Genomic DNA, 17,746 nt, shown 5'->3' with positions numbered 1-17,746 from the left:
CAATTGGGAGAATGGCTGACCCCCACCCACCCTAAATCCACACCTTCTTGTTTGCCATTTTAGAAGCTAGCTTTGATATTTTCACAACTCTAAATTTGTTTTATGATAAATGTGTTTCTCAAATAAATTTTTCATTAACTATAAAATGTTATCATATATTATGGGGATCAAATGAACAAGATTTTGTTTTCAAAGAGAGTGTGAAAAAAAGACTTACAAGTTAGAGCTTTCATATCTTAGTGAACTAGAATTTTGAATCCTAGCCTGAGCCACTCATCCTCCCCCCACCCTTTCCCCTGCTTCCTAGTTCCCCTGCCCCTACAAAACCAACGTCGGACTTTCCATCCTTCATTCTCTCTTCTCTTTAGCACTTCTCTTCGTCTTCTTCCTCTCTCTTCCAAATTTTTTTACTATTATCAAATTTTTGTATATTTTCTTTACGATCATTAGTCTTAAGATTTGTCGTCGTCTACTCATCTTAGACCACCATGCACCCCACCATCAAAGTTCCCTCCACCTGATCTATCTCCCCATGTAACCATTTTTTATTTCTAGTTTTAACTTTCATTTCAACTCATCTCATCTCAACTCAATATTATCCAAACCTAATCTTATTGTTCTTTCTTGCATCCTATGTATTAATCTGTTTGGAATATTTATAGAGTACACCTCTCCATTGCTTGTAGTATCTATTAGTTTTATCTGGTTATTATATTTCTCATAAAAAGTAAAATTTAGAAATAGTTTACATGATGGGTACTCCTCATGTAAGATTAAAAAGTTCGTCAAAGCTATATATCTATTCGAGATCTGGTAGCATGGAGCATTAATATTGGATTATGCAAATGTAAATATAAAATTTATATAATATAATATGACATGATTTTGTATTTCGTTATTCCACTCAAAATTTATTCTCATATTGAATTATCCATCTATTAGTCAAAATAATAATAATAATAATTGTTTTCCAATTTTTTTTGTTCTATTAATTTTTTTTTTCTAAATTAAGAGCTACATCATGAAAATGTTAATGTTATATAATATGGGACTTGGAGTATACAACCATTCAAGATACAAATATTAATGGAAAATTAATACAATCGTTCAGTATACAACAATTAATGCTCTTATTACTACAGGGAAAAAAATTAGATTTAACAATTATTGCTATTAGTGCAAGAGAGAAAAAAAGGAAAAGAAAGAAAGAAGGACAACGAAACACATGTGCTGCTAGAGAGAAAGAAGACATGGGAAGAAATGAAAAAAAAAAAAAGAGTTTAGTAGAAGTCAAAACTGAGGAAAGTGAGAGAGCTTGCAATGAAGAAAATATTTTTTATTTCCTTTATTCATGCTACAGTAATTATCAAATATGACCTGAAGAACTAATTTACTATAGCTAAAAGTCATCTATTTTTTTATTTGTATAATCCAATATAACACATTTTAAAATTTTATTAGCCAAATCCTCTATCAAATTTATATTTACATAATCCATCGAGAGTCCTCTGAAAAATGGCACTTGAGGCAATCTATACAGAAGCCTTTTTAGAGAGAGAATAAATGCACACATTTATATGTGATTGGTAGCTAGGGTGGGGGCAAAAGATAGCATGTGAGGTTTAAATAAAATAAAAGTATGAGTTTTTCATGAATTTCTTTTTATTTAACGAAACTTTAACATGGCTTGTCACATGTCACGTGATCAAAATATAAATTAGTTTTAACGTTTTAAAAATTTGTAAAAATTAAAATTAATTTGAGAATCTTGAAAAGAATAAACAAAAGATAGAATTTAGAATAATGAGTGAAAATTGAGAAGAAAAATAAAATTATAAATTAAAAAGAAATTGAAAAGACAGCCTAGAGCGATGAAACTTAAGGCTGCCTAAGAGTATAACCGGTCGGTTCGGTCCGGTTTTGGACATATTTTAGAACCGAACCAATATAAACCAGAATCGATACAAACTAATTCATCAGTGGAATGGAACTTTCAATTTTTTCAATTTCTATCCAGTTCAATTCGGTTTAATCGGTTTTCGGGTTTTTTTTTTCACCCCTTATTAGTTTCTAATTTATTTCTGTACTAGACTTTTACTATATTGTCTAATTATATGTTGTGATACTAGTGTCTAACCTTTTTTAAAAGAAAACCAAAATTATTGATCAATTCATATGAATGAAAGAACAAATGCATGAGGATAATCCTCCATGTTACAAACTGGACCGAACCCACGGTTCTGTCTATTCTACCAATTTTCTAGGTTTTGTTTTTCACCCCTAAGGCTTCCTGAGTTGTGAAGGTCCAAAACTCAAGTGATCATGCAACCTAGGTGTGGCTTGGTGGCGCTACTCAACCCGCGTGCTTGATACAAAGAGTGTAATTAGAGATGACAATATATGATACGAACTGTAAGTCTAAAACAAACATGATACAAAATTAGCGAGTTTAAATTTGATATAAATGAGTTCGGATCAGAACGAATTGACCTGTTAAGACATAATTAATAAATGGGTTAACCTGTTTAGCCTAAACTTAGCCTGCAAAAATCGGTTTAAATTATATTTCAAAATTACAATTTTATTATTATTGAGTTGTAATATTGGTTTTTCTCAATATGCTTATATTTTTATTGTTGAGATTGTACTTTTGAACTTATGCTTATATTTGTTATTGTTGAGTAGGGGTGAAAACCGATGTCATCGACGCGATTTTTGGGCAAAACCGACAACGACCGACGATTGAAAAACTGTGGGAGCAACCGACCATAACCAGTCGATGGGGAGGAGGAAATTGATCGAGGCGGTTCTCGATCAGCGTCAGTTCCCCTTGCGGCGTGATTCTACTGAGAGAGAGAGAGTTGCATAGGGTAGAGAGAGAGAGAGAGAGAGAGAGAGAGAGAGAGTTGCAGAAGAGAGAAAGAGAGAGTTGCAGAGGAGATTGAGAAATGGAAGAAGGTTGGGGAAGAAGAAGACCCCATATCGAAACGACGCCAATCCACATAAGTTTAAGTGGAATGGCGTCATTTCATACATTTTTTTTTTCTTACGTCTTTAATAAAACGACGCGGCATCGTTTCTATTATCTATCATATACTTATAGATATAAAATGACGCCGTTCCATTTAAACTTAAGTGGAACAACGTCGTTTTGATTAGTGTATATTAAAAAAAAAAATTTATTATATCGGTCGGTTCAGCGGTCCGGCCCAGCATCAAACTAGGACTGAACCGCTGAACTTCAGTTCCTGTATTATTCCACCGCACGCCGGCCTGTTCTCCATCGGTTCTGGCCAGTTCCTAACGTTGCCGGCCGGTTCGCTTCGGCGACGGCCGGTTGCGTCTGTTTCTGTACAGCCCTATTGTTAAGCTTGTAATATTAGTTTTATTATATGTTGAAATCTAAAAATATTGATATTTTTTGTTAGTAGGTAGTCTTATTATTATTATTATTTTTAGATATTATGGCTACTAATAAATATAGATCTCAACTTTTATATGAGATTATGTTAATTAAGTTAAATGGGTTATGCGGGTCAATTCAACGCATTTACATAAAACGGGTTGAAATGAATCTTTTCATGTTGACTCATTTCTAATTAATTATTAAACGAGTCGCGTTGTGTCACTAGTTATTTAAATGGATCATGTTAGGGTTTGAAGGTCTGACTCATTTAGCTTAATAGGCCGGGTATATTAAAAGTCGAATGTCAATGACTTGACACAACCAGAACACAACTTATGAACACGTATTGCCACCCCAAGTGTGTATTGACCTAGGTTAAAGCTTGATACACGGGATTTACACAAGGAGGAAAAAAAATAAGGATAAACAGTACCATGCATTGTTCATGCACTATTCATATTTGTGTAGGGATTATAACTTATTGAATCTTGAACTTGAGTGTCTCATTCTTAAGTGGGAGAGAGACACACATTAAGGCCTAATTTGGATATATAATAAGATGAGATAAAATTATTTGTTAATAATAGTAAAATATTTTATGAATAGTAGTGAAACATGATTTGAGTTAATATGCTTTATTGGAATTTTGAGAAATGAGGGGAAAAAAAAGTTGAATAAAAATATTATAAAGTTAAAATATTATTTCTTAATATTATTTTTATTTTAAAATTTGAAAAAGTTGAATTATTTTTTTTTATTATTTTGTTTGGGAGTTTGAAAAAATTCTAATAATTAGGTAATAATCAAATAAAAAAGTTGAAAATTTGATATTGAAAGTGTTTGTGTTTGTGTTTGTGTTTGTGATATTTGTATATTAAGAAAATGAGATGGGATGAATAAGTAGTACTAGCCCTTAGAATATTTATTATTGTCTCTATAATAAAATATAACTCATACAACATTAAATGAATAATAAATGTTGCATGTAGAACCTACTGATTAATCATGTATTTCTCTCTCTTCTACTTGAGACCTTGAGTCCAAACAATAACTTGAATCCTTAACCGATCGACTAAACTCAATTAGAGCACTTTCATTGGATTATCCACAGTTAAAGGACAGTTTTGATGAATGTAAGAGAAATTTGACTTTTGACTATTTCATTCACATAAATCTCCACATTAGAATATCTATTTTTTTATTATATAATAATAAAATAATATAAGATGAATTTTGTTTTGGTTATTCACGTTAAATCTCCACATTAGATTATACATTTATTCATTATATGGTAATGAATAACTAATAATTTCAAAAATATTTAATTTTTTTAATTATTAATTTATTTAATTTTATCATATTTTACTATTCTACTTATTATATGTTAATTAATAATTATGTTCTTATTAAATTAATATGTTACTAAGTCAAATTAATATATTAATTATGATAAAATATGTGATAGAAAGAAAGGGAGAGAGAAATAATTAATAAAATATGTATTTGATGTATGTACATTAACCTTCAAATTTAGAAAAACTTTTGAAAGTCATTGTAGCTAAATTCTAAATATTTGGAATTTGACTAATCTAATGTGAACATATTTTACTCTTTAATAGCTAAATACTCATTGGATTTAGCTTTTAACTAATCCAATAAGAATGTTTAGAGGGAAATAAGGCCGATTAGAGCAGATTTGAAGCCAATTATAAAGTTACATCCTGCAAGAGCCAACAATATTAATGGTGCCAAGCTGCTGGCTCCCATGTACGTACATGACCAGGCCTTCTCTCAATCTCTATCATGATCTGTTTATACTCTTAATTAACATATTTGAGAGCATATTTTAATGGGAATCTTGTGCATCCGGATAATTTCACGAAAGCACGACGAAAACATTCAAATCTTTAAAGATAAAGACCATGTCGAATGTTAATTAAATTAAATATTCTCTAATTTAAGTCAAATTACAATGACTACAAGACATCAAAAGATCCAATCAGTAGTACTGTATATATGTGCTAATTGCCTAATTTCTAGCTAGTATTAGATATATTATTCACCAGCTGTTCCTTAATTAGTTAATTTAGCACTAATCTTGGGCACTAATCTTGGTGTTTAGTACATTTGTTTTGTACACCAAGACCTACTCTCGTACGTACGTGTCACTTGTCAACCTCTAGATGTATATATGTATACGTGCATGGATTTACGTAGACTTGTATATATTATATCTGCCGTCCCAAGAGAAGACTAATTCCCAAGTACTGACATGGAAAAGCTACTTTGAAAATCTGGAGTTTTTATTTTGTTTTGAAATTCAATGGACAGCCGGCTGCAACTGTTACATTTTTACTTTATTTTTTGTGTCTTGTTTGTTTATACCACCACCACCACTTCGATCTGTGTCCTTCTGTTTTCTTGTACATGCATAATCATGTTGGAGGGAGGAGTGAACCCAACTAGGTTATGTAGATCGAAGTTTTCTTGATTTCTAGAACAGGAGTACTACTGAATATCAATGGCAAATTATAGACGTCTTTTTGCTGCGGATTCACCATCATCAGCATTGCCGGCGCCGCCGCGGCCTTCTCCGAAAAATAATGAACCTGTGCTGAGGGATATATTGCAAGGGCTTATAATCGGGATTTCTGCTGTCTTTGTGGTTGCCTTGCTTTACTACTTCTGCAGAAAGATACTGTTTCCAATTCTCAATCAACGTTTCTGGCAGAAAGGTTAGTAACATCGATCATTAGTTTGTGTTTTGGATGCAACTTTCTTCATGCACTTCTTACAAAAATATGGCAGCTTGTGAGTACATGATCATTAGTGCTGTTATCATGGTTGAATGCTATATACTAAACTGAACCAAGAGAGTCATTTCCTTTGAAATTACCAGCTTTGATCGATGCTACCCACTTCCTTGATATTCAAACATACAGTAGTTTTGTAGCATAAATGGATGGTTAATTAATTATGGGGGAAAATGAAAATTAGGAAGCTTGAAAAATGAGAATATGATGCTGAGGCAGTTCCGGATGGAGGAGCTAGAGAAGGCTACAAACAATTTCAGCCAAGATTGCTTGTTGGGGTCTGGTGCATATGGGGATGTCTACAAGGGGACATTTGAAATAGAAGGAACACTAGCAATTAAGAGACCCCATGCTGATTCATACAACAGTCGTGAAGAATTCAGAAATGGTAAAAATTTTAATTGAGGTTTTAATTAATAACATGTTTGCATGTTCGAATCATATATGCACAAGTTTCAATCTTCTACGTACAATCCAGAAAAAAGGTACATGATTTTGTGTAGTGTTTCATTGAAACAGAGGTGAGGCTACTTTCAAAAGTCAAACACAGGAACCTTGTAGGTCTGGTGGGATTTTGTGAAGAACCAGGTATGTTAAAACGTCAGTACTCAAGAAAGAATTGCATCAAAATTCAAAGTGCATCATGTCAACTTGGGCTGTCCATGATCAAATTATATTCAAAATCATGAATCTTCCTTATGTTCTGCCTTGAAAACAGGAGCAAGAGGGGAAAAGATATTAGTCTATGAGTACGCACCAAATGGTTCTCTTCTCGAGTACATTACGGGTGAGCTTAAACCTGTTTGACAAGTCCTAAATTATATGCTTTTGTTTTCTATTTCATGTGTAATTACCATGCATGCAGGAAGAAGAGAGAGCTTAACTTGGAGGCAGAGAGTCAACGTAGCCATAGGAGCAGCAAAGGGTATTTTTTCACCGATCGAATAGAGATAAACACATAAAATGAGTCATACTGTATTTATTTACTAATCGTGCGCTAGTTTGGTTACACAAAATCAAACAATCTCATCTCATCTCATCATTATAATTTTTCTAAACTCTCACACAAAATATAATAAACAATTTAATTTTTTCAAATCTCAAAACAAAATAATATTAAAAATTTATATTATAACAATATTTTATTCAATTTTCAACAAAACATTTCATCTTATCTCATTTGAACTGTATAACCAAACGAGGCCTTAATATTGTTTACAAAATCAACACGAACGGAAATAAATACTATAAATTAAGATCCACTTTATATTTTTACTTATAAAAAAGTCGGGATCTTTGCCCCTACCCCTCACAAAATGATCCATATTAAACTATAATTTGATAAAGTTTGGTTGAAAAATATGCAGGGATTGCTCATCTGCACGAAGGGATAAAGCCAAGCATAATACACAGGGACATAAAACCAAGTAACATCTTAATAGGAGAAGGGTTTGAAGCCAAGGTTTCGGATTTCGGTCTGGTGAAATCGGGGCCCAGTGGGGACCAATCACATGTGAGCAGCCAGATAAAAGGGACACCTGGATACCTTGATCCTGCTTACTGTTCCAGTTTCCATTTGACAACATTCAGCGATGTGTACAGCTTTGGTATTATTTTACTGCAACTTGTTGCTGCTCGGCCTGCTGTTTATTCTGGTCGAAATCAGTCAAATTATCATATCGTTGAATGGGTAAGCAATCCTTTTTTTTTTGTTTTTTCTTAGGCATTAATTATATGGTTTCTTTCATTAACTTCAATCGCCGTTTGAGGCATTTAACCCTTGTTTCAAGTTTCGAGGTTTAGCTGATCTGATCTATGAGTAGGTTTACATGCAAAACATTTCATTAAATTAGTAGTAAATACTGTAAAGCTCGTTCAATATGTCTATTTATCTCTTATTTGGGATGAAAAATATTTTAAAAATTACATTAAAAATAATCTTATAAATTAATATAATTTAATATAATTCGTCTTATTATAAAATTATTTTTATTATAAAATAGATTTAACGAATCAGATAAAACTACATCAATTTGTGAGAATATTTTTATATAATTCTTTTATAGATGTAGCAGTACTCATTTGTATATAAAGAAAAGACTCGAATACAGATCAAATGCTGCAATGCCACCAAAATCACTTACTTTGCATCCTCTATTATCAAAATTGTGTCACAACACCTATTTTTTATTGATATAAATGGCCATAATTAAAGTAGTGTATAAGGTGTCAATTTTTTTTAGTTTGAGAGTGCAATGTTTCAGTTTTGTATTTTGGGATCCAAAATGCAAAACCTTTAGATAAGTTAGAAGGATGCAAAGTGTAGTTATTCCTAAAGTTTTTGAACTCATGGGAAGGATACTGTATTTGGCATTCAACTGATCATCATGTAATTATATTTAACATTAATGCATGCAGGCAAGGCCTAGCTTAGAGCAAGGCAGCATTGGAGACATATTAGACGTTAATCTGCTAGCAGAGTCATGCAACATGGAGATGATGCTAAAGATGGGAAGGATAGGCCTAAGATGTGTTGTCAAAGAACCAAAACATCGTCCGACAATGAGACAAGTGTGGAAAGAGATGGAAGAGGCCCTGGAACCACTTTCAAAGGATGCTCGAAGATCAAGTAGTGCTACTACTGCTGGCCATCACTCCAATGGCAGCGTTTCTTCTCGATCAATAGAGCGAGCTGGGCCAGTTGGATCAATGGACTTGGATTATTCTCAGAGCTTTGCGAGCATTAATGGCGTTGGATTTCAGAAGTTCCATGTGGAGATGGATAGCCTCTCCTTTCAAAGCGCTAGCTTAAGGTGTTTGGAGGATACTAGTGTTAGTCTGGACTTCGACAAGAACAACTTGAAGGAGATTCTTGAGAATGCAGAAGAAGATCATCATCTACGTTGAGTGGCAAGCTGAGTGACAAAAATGCAGGAAAAATATTTGGGTTTGGAAGATTTGAATGCAGGATATATTTTATATATATATATATATATATATATATATTGGTATGAATTGCTCTTTAAATTCGAAAAAAAAGAGCTGATATATATAGAAGAACATTTTGTGAGTGGGAGAACCATGTTAGACACCAATTTAACATGAAAAATTTAAAAACATTTGGAATCTAAGTGAACCATGTATTTTAATTAAGGCTTAGTTTTGATACTGAGGAATTTATCACTACTATTTATTATTTTATAATTATTTTTATCTATTTTTTATCATTATTTATTATTATTTAATATTTTATTATTATTTTTTTTACTGATATTCATAAAATATTTCAGAATATCTTACTACTATTCAAATGCAACCTAAATCTCTCTCCTTCCCACTATTTTTTTTTTTGTTAGTTCAAATTCATTACCTCCGTTTTCACTTTTTTTTTTTGATAAAATACCTCCGTTTTCACTAATTTGTGAAAAGTTATCTCCATTTTTTTGTCTCGCAACATTTGTACTAGAGATTTCAAAATTTTGCAATTCGGTAACTTCCGTTAAAAAAACAGTTAGTCAGATTTATAAAAACTTTTACCACGTGGCAAACATGACACGTGTCAGTGAATCAAAAGCTGACACGTGTCATTTATATTAGTTTTATTAATCTCATTTAAAAATTAAAAAAAAAACCTATTTAACTTAAAAAAAAAAAATTTAATCTGTCTAAGTTTAAAAAAAAAACAAGTTCTTAAGATAAATAGATTTTTCAGGATTTTCTTATATACACATTATTTTAGTAAAGTTAGTTAAACAGATTATTTTAGAACTTTTTATTTATACTTTTTCTTAAGTTCAACCTTATATTTTTTAAAAGGATTGTTAATTTAAATGAATTTTTTAATGTTTTAGATAAAGATATTTTTAATATTATTTAATTAAACAAGTTGTTTTTAAGAAAAAATAGCTAAACATAATTTTTTAAAATTTGTTTAGTTAAAGTGATTTTTTTTCTCGGTTTTTTAAGTTGAACAGATTTGTTTTTTTAAACTATTTTTAGCTAAAGCTATTTTTCTAACTTAAAAAAATTTTAAAAATACTTTTTTAAGTTAAATAAATTTTTTAAATATTTGTTTAATTAAACTGATCTTAATTTTTTAAGTTGAAATTGAAAAAAAAAATAGTTGCAGAGTAGAATTTTTCATTACAGAAATTAACCAGATTGAAGGTATGACAAAAGTATCTCAAAATAACTTTACTTATCCGTTCTGTAATTATTTAGGCTTCGTTTGTTTTCGTAGATGAGATGAGATGAGATGAATTGAGATAAAAGTTAAAAATTGAAAAAGATATTGTTAGAATATATTTTTTTAATATTATTATTGTTTTGAATTTGAAAAAATTGAATTATTTATTTTATTTTGTGTAAAAATATAAAAAAATTATAATGATTAGATGATATGAAATCAGGTGTTGTGAAAACAAACGAGATACCGTGTTTCCTCCACATTGATTTCCTTTTTTTATGATTTAACTGATAAATACTCCTACTAGCTAGTATTTTAGTTTCGATTTACTTTCCTTTTATCTTCTTCGTCTTCTTCTTCTGATGGAAATGGTGGAAAACTGATCTCAACATTTCCAATGCTTGTTAGGCTATCAACTCGCCCTGCCCTTAAATTTGAGATTTAAGTCGTGCAGGATTACAGTGTTCTTGTTTTGAACTAAACAAATACTACTCATATATAAAGAATCCTTCTTCAAGAAGCAAACTTTCCCCAACCATTTCAGTGCCCACAGGCAGAATCTGAGACCGCAACGTGAAAAGTGAAACAACAGAAACTGAAACTTTGATATCAAGGGAAGATGTTTTAAGATATTTTACAAAATACAAAACTCTAAATGTGGGGGGCAAAGAGTGTGGAGAGAAAAATGAATTCATAAGGAGATCATCCTAGAGAAAGAATCATCGATGTCAACTTTGAAGGTCGATTTCCCTGATTCTTACCTTGCCCATGTCCTCAGAAACTAAATAAAATACATGTCCCAAGTAAAATGTCACATTGTACAGAAAGGGATAAAAAAAAAAAAAAAAGAGACACAAATGGCAGGAGCTTCTCTTATCTCTCTTTGATATATAAACTGATGGGCACCCAGATGCAAAGAAGTATCCAGCACTAACTACAATAATTCAAAGATGTGGATTCATTAGGCAGTGTTAGCTTCCGTGGGTGTGGCACAGGGGACTAGTGTTTTTGCAGGTAGAATAACACCACCTCCTCTCACAGACAAAGTAGGGCCTTTTGCCGAACTCGCTCGGCTCACAAGATTTGAATCAAGGAAAACAACTATGACTGTGATGTCATCATGGAAATGTCGGCGGACGCCTCGGTCAATTTTCTTCAGATCTGAGTACCGCATTTCTCTTTTCTTAGCTGCTTCCTGCAAGGCAGCTTTCACAAGCCTCCGGGCACATCCCTGCACGAGGAGCAGGTAATGTCAAATTCCATTATTTCTTGAAGTTTCTAATATGATGTCAATCAATGATGAGATCGTGAGGCAAAAGGATGTCTACTTATTGAATAGACTCAAAAAGTAAAAGCTCCACAAAGTTTCACAAGTTAAGAGCAATTCCAAATTGTATAATGATAAGGTGCAGTTTACAAGGTCAAGCCAGAAATTCATAGATATCACACAAGACTAGAAACTGCCATTGCTGATATAAATATCTTACACTGTGTGGGTGGTTTTGAACAATATCAACTGCATCCTGGTTGCTAAGGTGCTCCCACAGCCCATCAGAAGCAAAGATAAGAAATTGATCATGAGATTGAAGTTCATGCACAGAAATTGACGGTTCAGAGTTTAAAATTGGCCTCTTAAAAGGTTCACGAAGGCGAAACTTAGCATACAAAGGCTCCCTGTTAAATTCAGCCTTTTTCAGGTAGACATCACCAATAGATCTAGATACCTGCAACACAAACATATCCACAGATAAGTAATTTTTTTAGAAGAAAAATGCTCAGCATGCCACTAAAGGTTTTTCCACTACACACACAACAGAAACCTACTCCTACAACATTTCCAGTGTCGTGTGGATCTTTTAGGGGATCATCAGTAAAAAAAAATGACGTGCAAACCACCCCCGCCCCAAAGAACTTGAACCTAAGATCCAACATACCACTATCCCCGTATTACTTCTTCAGAAGATATAAACATCAAAATCGCCAATATTACTTATTTCTAATTTATCACTGTAAAATGTCAAAATCAACTCAGGCTATAAATGCCATCTTAATAAGAACATTTTCCGAGTGATCCTTATTATAAATAGCATTGCCCTTTCATATCTCCCCATTGGGATAAATAGCTCATCCTTGTATATCTTAATTTTGAACTTAAGCCTAGCTAAGCATGACTTCTAGTCATCTTCGGAGCAATGATCACTGGCAATAATATGTTTTGAGCTAAACTATAGGTTGGAAATTCATTTACCATGTGGATCTGTCGATTCTGGGTTTATACCATCTCTTTATATATTCACCAGTGACACATAATGGACTCATTATTAAGCTCTTTCCCAAGTCACCATCTTTCTTCCTCTCTCTAACTTATCCAATCATTTCCCTAGGAAGATCTTTTCTCACCATCCCCATGGTGTATGAGACAAATGAATGCATTTCGCTTAGGGTCGTATTCTATGGTTACGAAAATAGCTTACAAGGTCTAAAGCCAACATTATACAACTTGTACATGTCATGGTCTGTGCACTTTTTCCCCTCCATGGGATCCAATTTGCAAGCACTCATGCATGAAGATCATGCATGAAGATGCACAACTTCTATGCATGTAGAATACTAAGGGCCCATTTGGATACCTAGAATATATCAATATATCTGTGATTAGCAGTCAAATGGTTTGATAGAATGTTTTTTTGATAAGTAATAATATTATATATATATATATATATATATATATCAATAGGAGTAACCAAGTACAATAGACGTATACAAGAAAAACACCTAGCCCATACAAGAAAGCCCCTAATGACCCAAAAGCCCATGAAAACCTACCCAAAATACACAAAGCCCGAATTGAAAAACTATCGATACACCTCTCCGACCCCATCCCCTAGATTCCGTGAAAATAATCCTCTACCCAAACATCCCACTACGAGAACGTCTTCACAAAGCCCTCCCTTTATTAGGTTTTGGGAAAGGAGAGAAAAAAAGTTGAATAAAAATATTATAAAGTTAAAAAATTGTTTGAATATAATTTTTTAATATTATCTTTGTTTTGAAATTTTGAAAAAGTAGTATTATTTTTTGTGTTTTGTTTAGGAGTTGGGAAAGTTGTAATGATTAATTAATGATTAGATGAAAAAGTTGAAGATTTGAAAACAATTGTGTTGCCAAATGGGCCCTAAAGAACCAGAACTACAAATGACGCCCCCCACAATGAAAGAAAAAGCATTTCATCCATTCAGAAACTGGAATAAGCAATACAGTACATTAAAACTGCTACGTAATTTCTCATGGGCAATAGCAGTATTTGAACCGAGAACCAAGGACCCAGCCCCACACACCCCACCCCATAAACAGCCATATTTACCACAATCAATAAACAAAATAACATTCTGGTGCCCCAAGCAAGTAGTAGGGTGAAACAGAAAAGAGGGGGGGGGAGGGGGGGGGATTGCACATCAAGACGAGGAATAGTGGGCACTCAACAACATGGCAGAGCCTGAATTACATGGCTTATGCAGGAGACCAAAGCCAGTATCATCCTTAACAACCAAGCTAAAAGCTGCTAGCAAAAATGGAAGCAATATTGCCGAACATCAAAGGAGCCTATGATTACACTAGGTCACATCTGCACAGCAGGGCAGTTGTAACTAGTTTTGGTCTATTAAAATTAGGTCACATTTTTTAAAGGTATTGAAACCATTGACACTGTAACATCTGCATTGTACAAATCAAAATGATACTATAAATCATAAACATCAAAATATAAAGAATAAAAAGTGAGTGATTAAATGGGTGAGGTTAAAATGAAATATCAGTGTCGTCCACACAAAGAACTCACCTGTATCAAGCCCTTAACACGCCAAACATTATGCTTTAAAACCACAATTTTTGAGTCATCCGGGTGCGCAGAGTACATCTCCTTTCTCACAGATTCAATTGCCACATTATGCTCTGATGACAGCTGGATGGCAAGGACCTCCCCAGTTGACTTGACAAGCCTCCCCAGCACAGCACGTGAATCACCAACGTTGGCAATGTAGAGGGTGCCACCGCATATTACACCAACCAGGCAGCAAGATCCAACAGCTGCAATTTGGGGTTTCATAGGCCATTGTTTGGTAACAAGAGACAGAAATCCCTCTTCTGTTGCTTGATAAGCTTTTCGTATCACATCAACAGACATTGATTGTTGCTCTGAGGTGAACCCTGCTAAGGCATGACTCAATTTCCATGTCAGACCGAACAATTGAAGTATAAGCATACAACATCCCAGAAATACTGAAGGAAACTGCATAAATTCTCATTATTCTCAATTATAATGACATATGAAATGAATGGATATCACTTTTGGGATTAACAAACATTCTCATGCTAAAAGTTCATCGGAGCTAGTTTCTTACTCTTTAGATGCTGGAATAGATGATCATAAATGAAACGTGATGTCTCAGGTCCGCCATGACCATCATATATTCCAATAAAAGTGCCATATGGGCCAGACTCAAGCAAGCTCAAGGGACCAGACTCAATCTGGCTCTGATCCTCAAGCAAATTGTTGGCCTGGATAACTGCCATCGAGAATTCACCACTCATATGCTGACCAGTATCTTTGTACCAAAGTAAGCCATCTTGCCGGCCTGCTGCATCCGAGTCTGTGTGGGCATAACGGTCCGAGGACGGCCGCCAGCAGGCCCTCAGAATGTTCATCAACCTTGATAACATCCCTCATTTCACCGGGGCCAGCTTCCGATTCCTCAACATCCAGAATGGATGCAATAACGCCCTCTGCAACCAAGACCCCAAAAACCTCCTTGAGTGCAGACCGAGATAAGCACTATATGAATGAAATAGAAAACAACATAATTAACATGCTAACACCCTTCAATATAGTCTACATCCACTCACGTAACTGGCAAAATAATTTAAATTCCAGTCTATATATCTTGCCTAAAACCTGATTGAAATGAGCATACTATGACGTGAACTTTAAAACCCACCTGCATTTCTGCTTAGAAATTAAAAAGAACAGTGACCCCAAAACTAATACTACCTATAAATGAATAACACACCAGAAAGAAAACAACTTAGAGTTGCGGCGAAGAGAAATGGTCAATCTCTACCTCCCCCCATTCCACGCTACAACCATACAATTATTTGTCCACACACTCAAATTCAGTAACTTTCAATTATCCAATACCAAACTAAAAAACAATAATCAAACAAATAAATCAATCCCGTAAATTTCCAAAGTAATAAGAAAAGAAACGTATACATGAGAAACGAGAAAACAACTCACAGAGTATAATTAGGAAACTCAATCAGTTCCGGTCAGCCACCAAATAACACCAAACGAAAACGAAGGGGATCTAAAAGAAACTAAGCAATACATATAGGTATAAAACCGTTAGATCCATAGATCCATCAAATCAAACCGTGGGTAATAGGGTTTTTGTATATGGGTCACACTCTCTCTCTTTTTGGATTCGATTGTGGGTAATAAAGAAGATGGAAGACGAAGAAGGAAGAGATAATTGAATAAGGAGCTCTCAATCAGTGTGATTGAACGAACCAAAGCTCTTTCCTTTTTTTCACGCTCTGGTCTTTCTCAGCAGACAAAGCCCTTATAAAAGAAAACGAACAAAGCGTTGGCCAGAAAGCCAGCAATGCATATAGGGCAGCCATGGGCTCCACATATGAACCGAACAAAAAGAGAGAGTAGATAGAAAGGGGCAGAAAATCATTTTTATATAATTATTTTTAATTACAAATACATTTAATTTGCATGAAACCCCTCCCTTTTTCCGGGATGTTGTAGTTTTTGGTCAAACTTTTTCATCATCCACAAAATCTATGGTCTCAATCCAATGAAACTACAACATTTGGATGGATTATAATTACATATTTAGATTTTACACGGAGATAAAATAAACTCCTTTTCTGTTTTATTCTAATTTCCTTTTGCTTTTCTCAGAAATATCTCTTCTTCCTTTGCTTTACTTTGTAATGGTAAATGAAAAGAGATATGAAAAATTATGGTTATCATTTTCTACACCACATTTATATATAATTTTTTATTTTTATTATTTTATTTAAATACATATATATTAATATATAAATATATATTTAAATAATAAAATAAAAATAATAAATCACATATTAATGTGTATTGTGAGATAGCATTTGTCGAAGGGATATATACGCTACCTTTGTTTCTTTTACCGTTGTCGTCATGTTAATAAGAGGAGTCTTCCATTCCACTTTAGGATTACAGTCTATTTTAATTGTAATTTTATAATTTTTCAAGTTTTTATAGTGTTTTTGTAGATTTTAAATTTGGATAGTATTAATGTAATTTTAAAATCTAAAAGATATTTATATAGTTTTATTCTTTGTAATTTTAAATAATATATTCCCCTCATTCTTTTTTTTTTCCTTTTTAAATCTCGTTATATTTAATAATTTCTAAGCTCTTTTATTTTTTTTCTTTTTTTGTGTGTCTCATTTCAAGTTTGTGATTTTTTTAATATTATCTTTTAATACCAATATTTCTACATTTGCTTTTAATGTTTTCAACATATATTCAATTTATAAATCTTCAATTCTTACACACACACACATTTTTTTTCTTCTAAGCAAGCAAACTTCACTAAAATAAAAGATGATACATGCTAGGAAGTGGGGTTCCCCAACAAATACCACAATACAACAATTACAGTGCAAAATGGTGATAAAAAAGAAAATAAAATGGATTTTGAAACCAATTTTTTAGTCTCAACCCAAGCCTTACAAAAAGAATACCGTCTTAAAAGACGTTCAAAAGGCAAGTCATCTTTAAAAACGGTGTAAGAAGGTACACTGTAGTCCGTTGTCTTAAAAGAAGTTCACACACATATATTTATATACATGATACACACATAAATGTGTTTTTTTTACCAATTACAACTTTATATATATATATATATATATATATCTCTCTTATATTCAAAAGAGCCCATCTCGTTTTGAACAGTACTTATGAACAATAATTAACAGTTATATTTTCTTCTCCCACGTATGTCCTCTACATCCTCACAACAATTACCAAACAACACTATACAACAGAGCAAGGGAACTGCGCCGGTTGCTAGAGGCGGCATACGGCAGCATTGTGGTGGTCCAACGGCAGTGGATCTGGGATCCCGTGAAGAGAAAAGGCATGAGAGGAGCTGGGGCTTCGGCTGGAGGAAAGGAGGAAGCGGAGGGGTCGTCGGCGAAGGAGGAGGCTGGTGGTGGTGGTGTGGTGGCATCGGGGTGGCTAATGGCTGCGTGCGTGAGGCTAGGGAGGGGCTGCGTGCGTGAGGCTAG

The 17,746-nt window shown here is 33.5% G+C and overlaps 1 protein-coding gene and 1 pseudogene across 2 annotated transcripts; one reads left to right on the top strand and one right to left on the bottom strand.

Moving 5' to 3' along the window:
* The first annotated feature begins 5,927 nt into the window (after window positions 1-5,927).
* LOC108997659 lies at window positions 5,928-9,126 on the top strand (annotated as a pseudogene).
* Window positions 9,127-10,999: 1,873 nt separating this feature from the next.
* Window positions 11,000-16,067, bottom strand: LOC108997697 (probable protein phosphatase 2C 46). 2 transcript variants are annotated; one of them, XM_018974055.2, is made up of 5 exons: window positions 15,699-16,067; window positions 14,806-15,187; window positions 14,244-14,611; window positions 11,893-12,129; window positions 11,000-11,636 (listed from the first exon to the last, which is right to left on the bottom strand). In XM_018974055.2, the coding sequence occupies exons 2-5, from the start codon at window positions 15,122-15,124 to the stop codon at window positions 11,367-11,369; spliced, it is 1,194 nt and encodes a 397-aa protein (XP_018829600.1). In that variant the 5' UTR covers window positions 15,125-15,187; window positions 15,699-16,067; the 3' UTR covers window positions 11,000-11,366. The 2 variants fall into 2 exon arrangements, with proteins under 2 accessions (XP_018829600.1, XP_018829601.1); XM_018974056.2 differs by having other exon boundaries at window positions 14,806-15,236; window positions 15,699-16,035.
* Between the last annotated feature and the right edge of the window lie 1,679 nt (window positions 16,068-17,746).

This window comes from Juglans regia, chromosome 11 (assembly GCF_001411555.2).
Source record: "Juglans regia cultivar Chandler chromosome 11, Walnut 2.0, whole genome shotgun sequence".
Lineage (NCBI taxonomy): Eukaryota > Viridiplantae > Streptophyta > Magnoliopsida > Fagales > Juglandaceae > Juglans > Juglans regia.
Note: the sequence above shows the minus strand (reverse complement) of the source record. Positions and strands in the feature narration are given on the sequence as shown.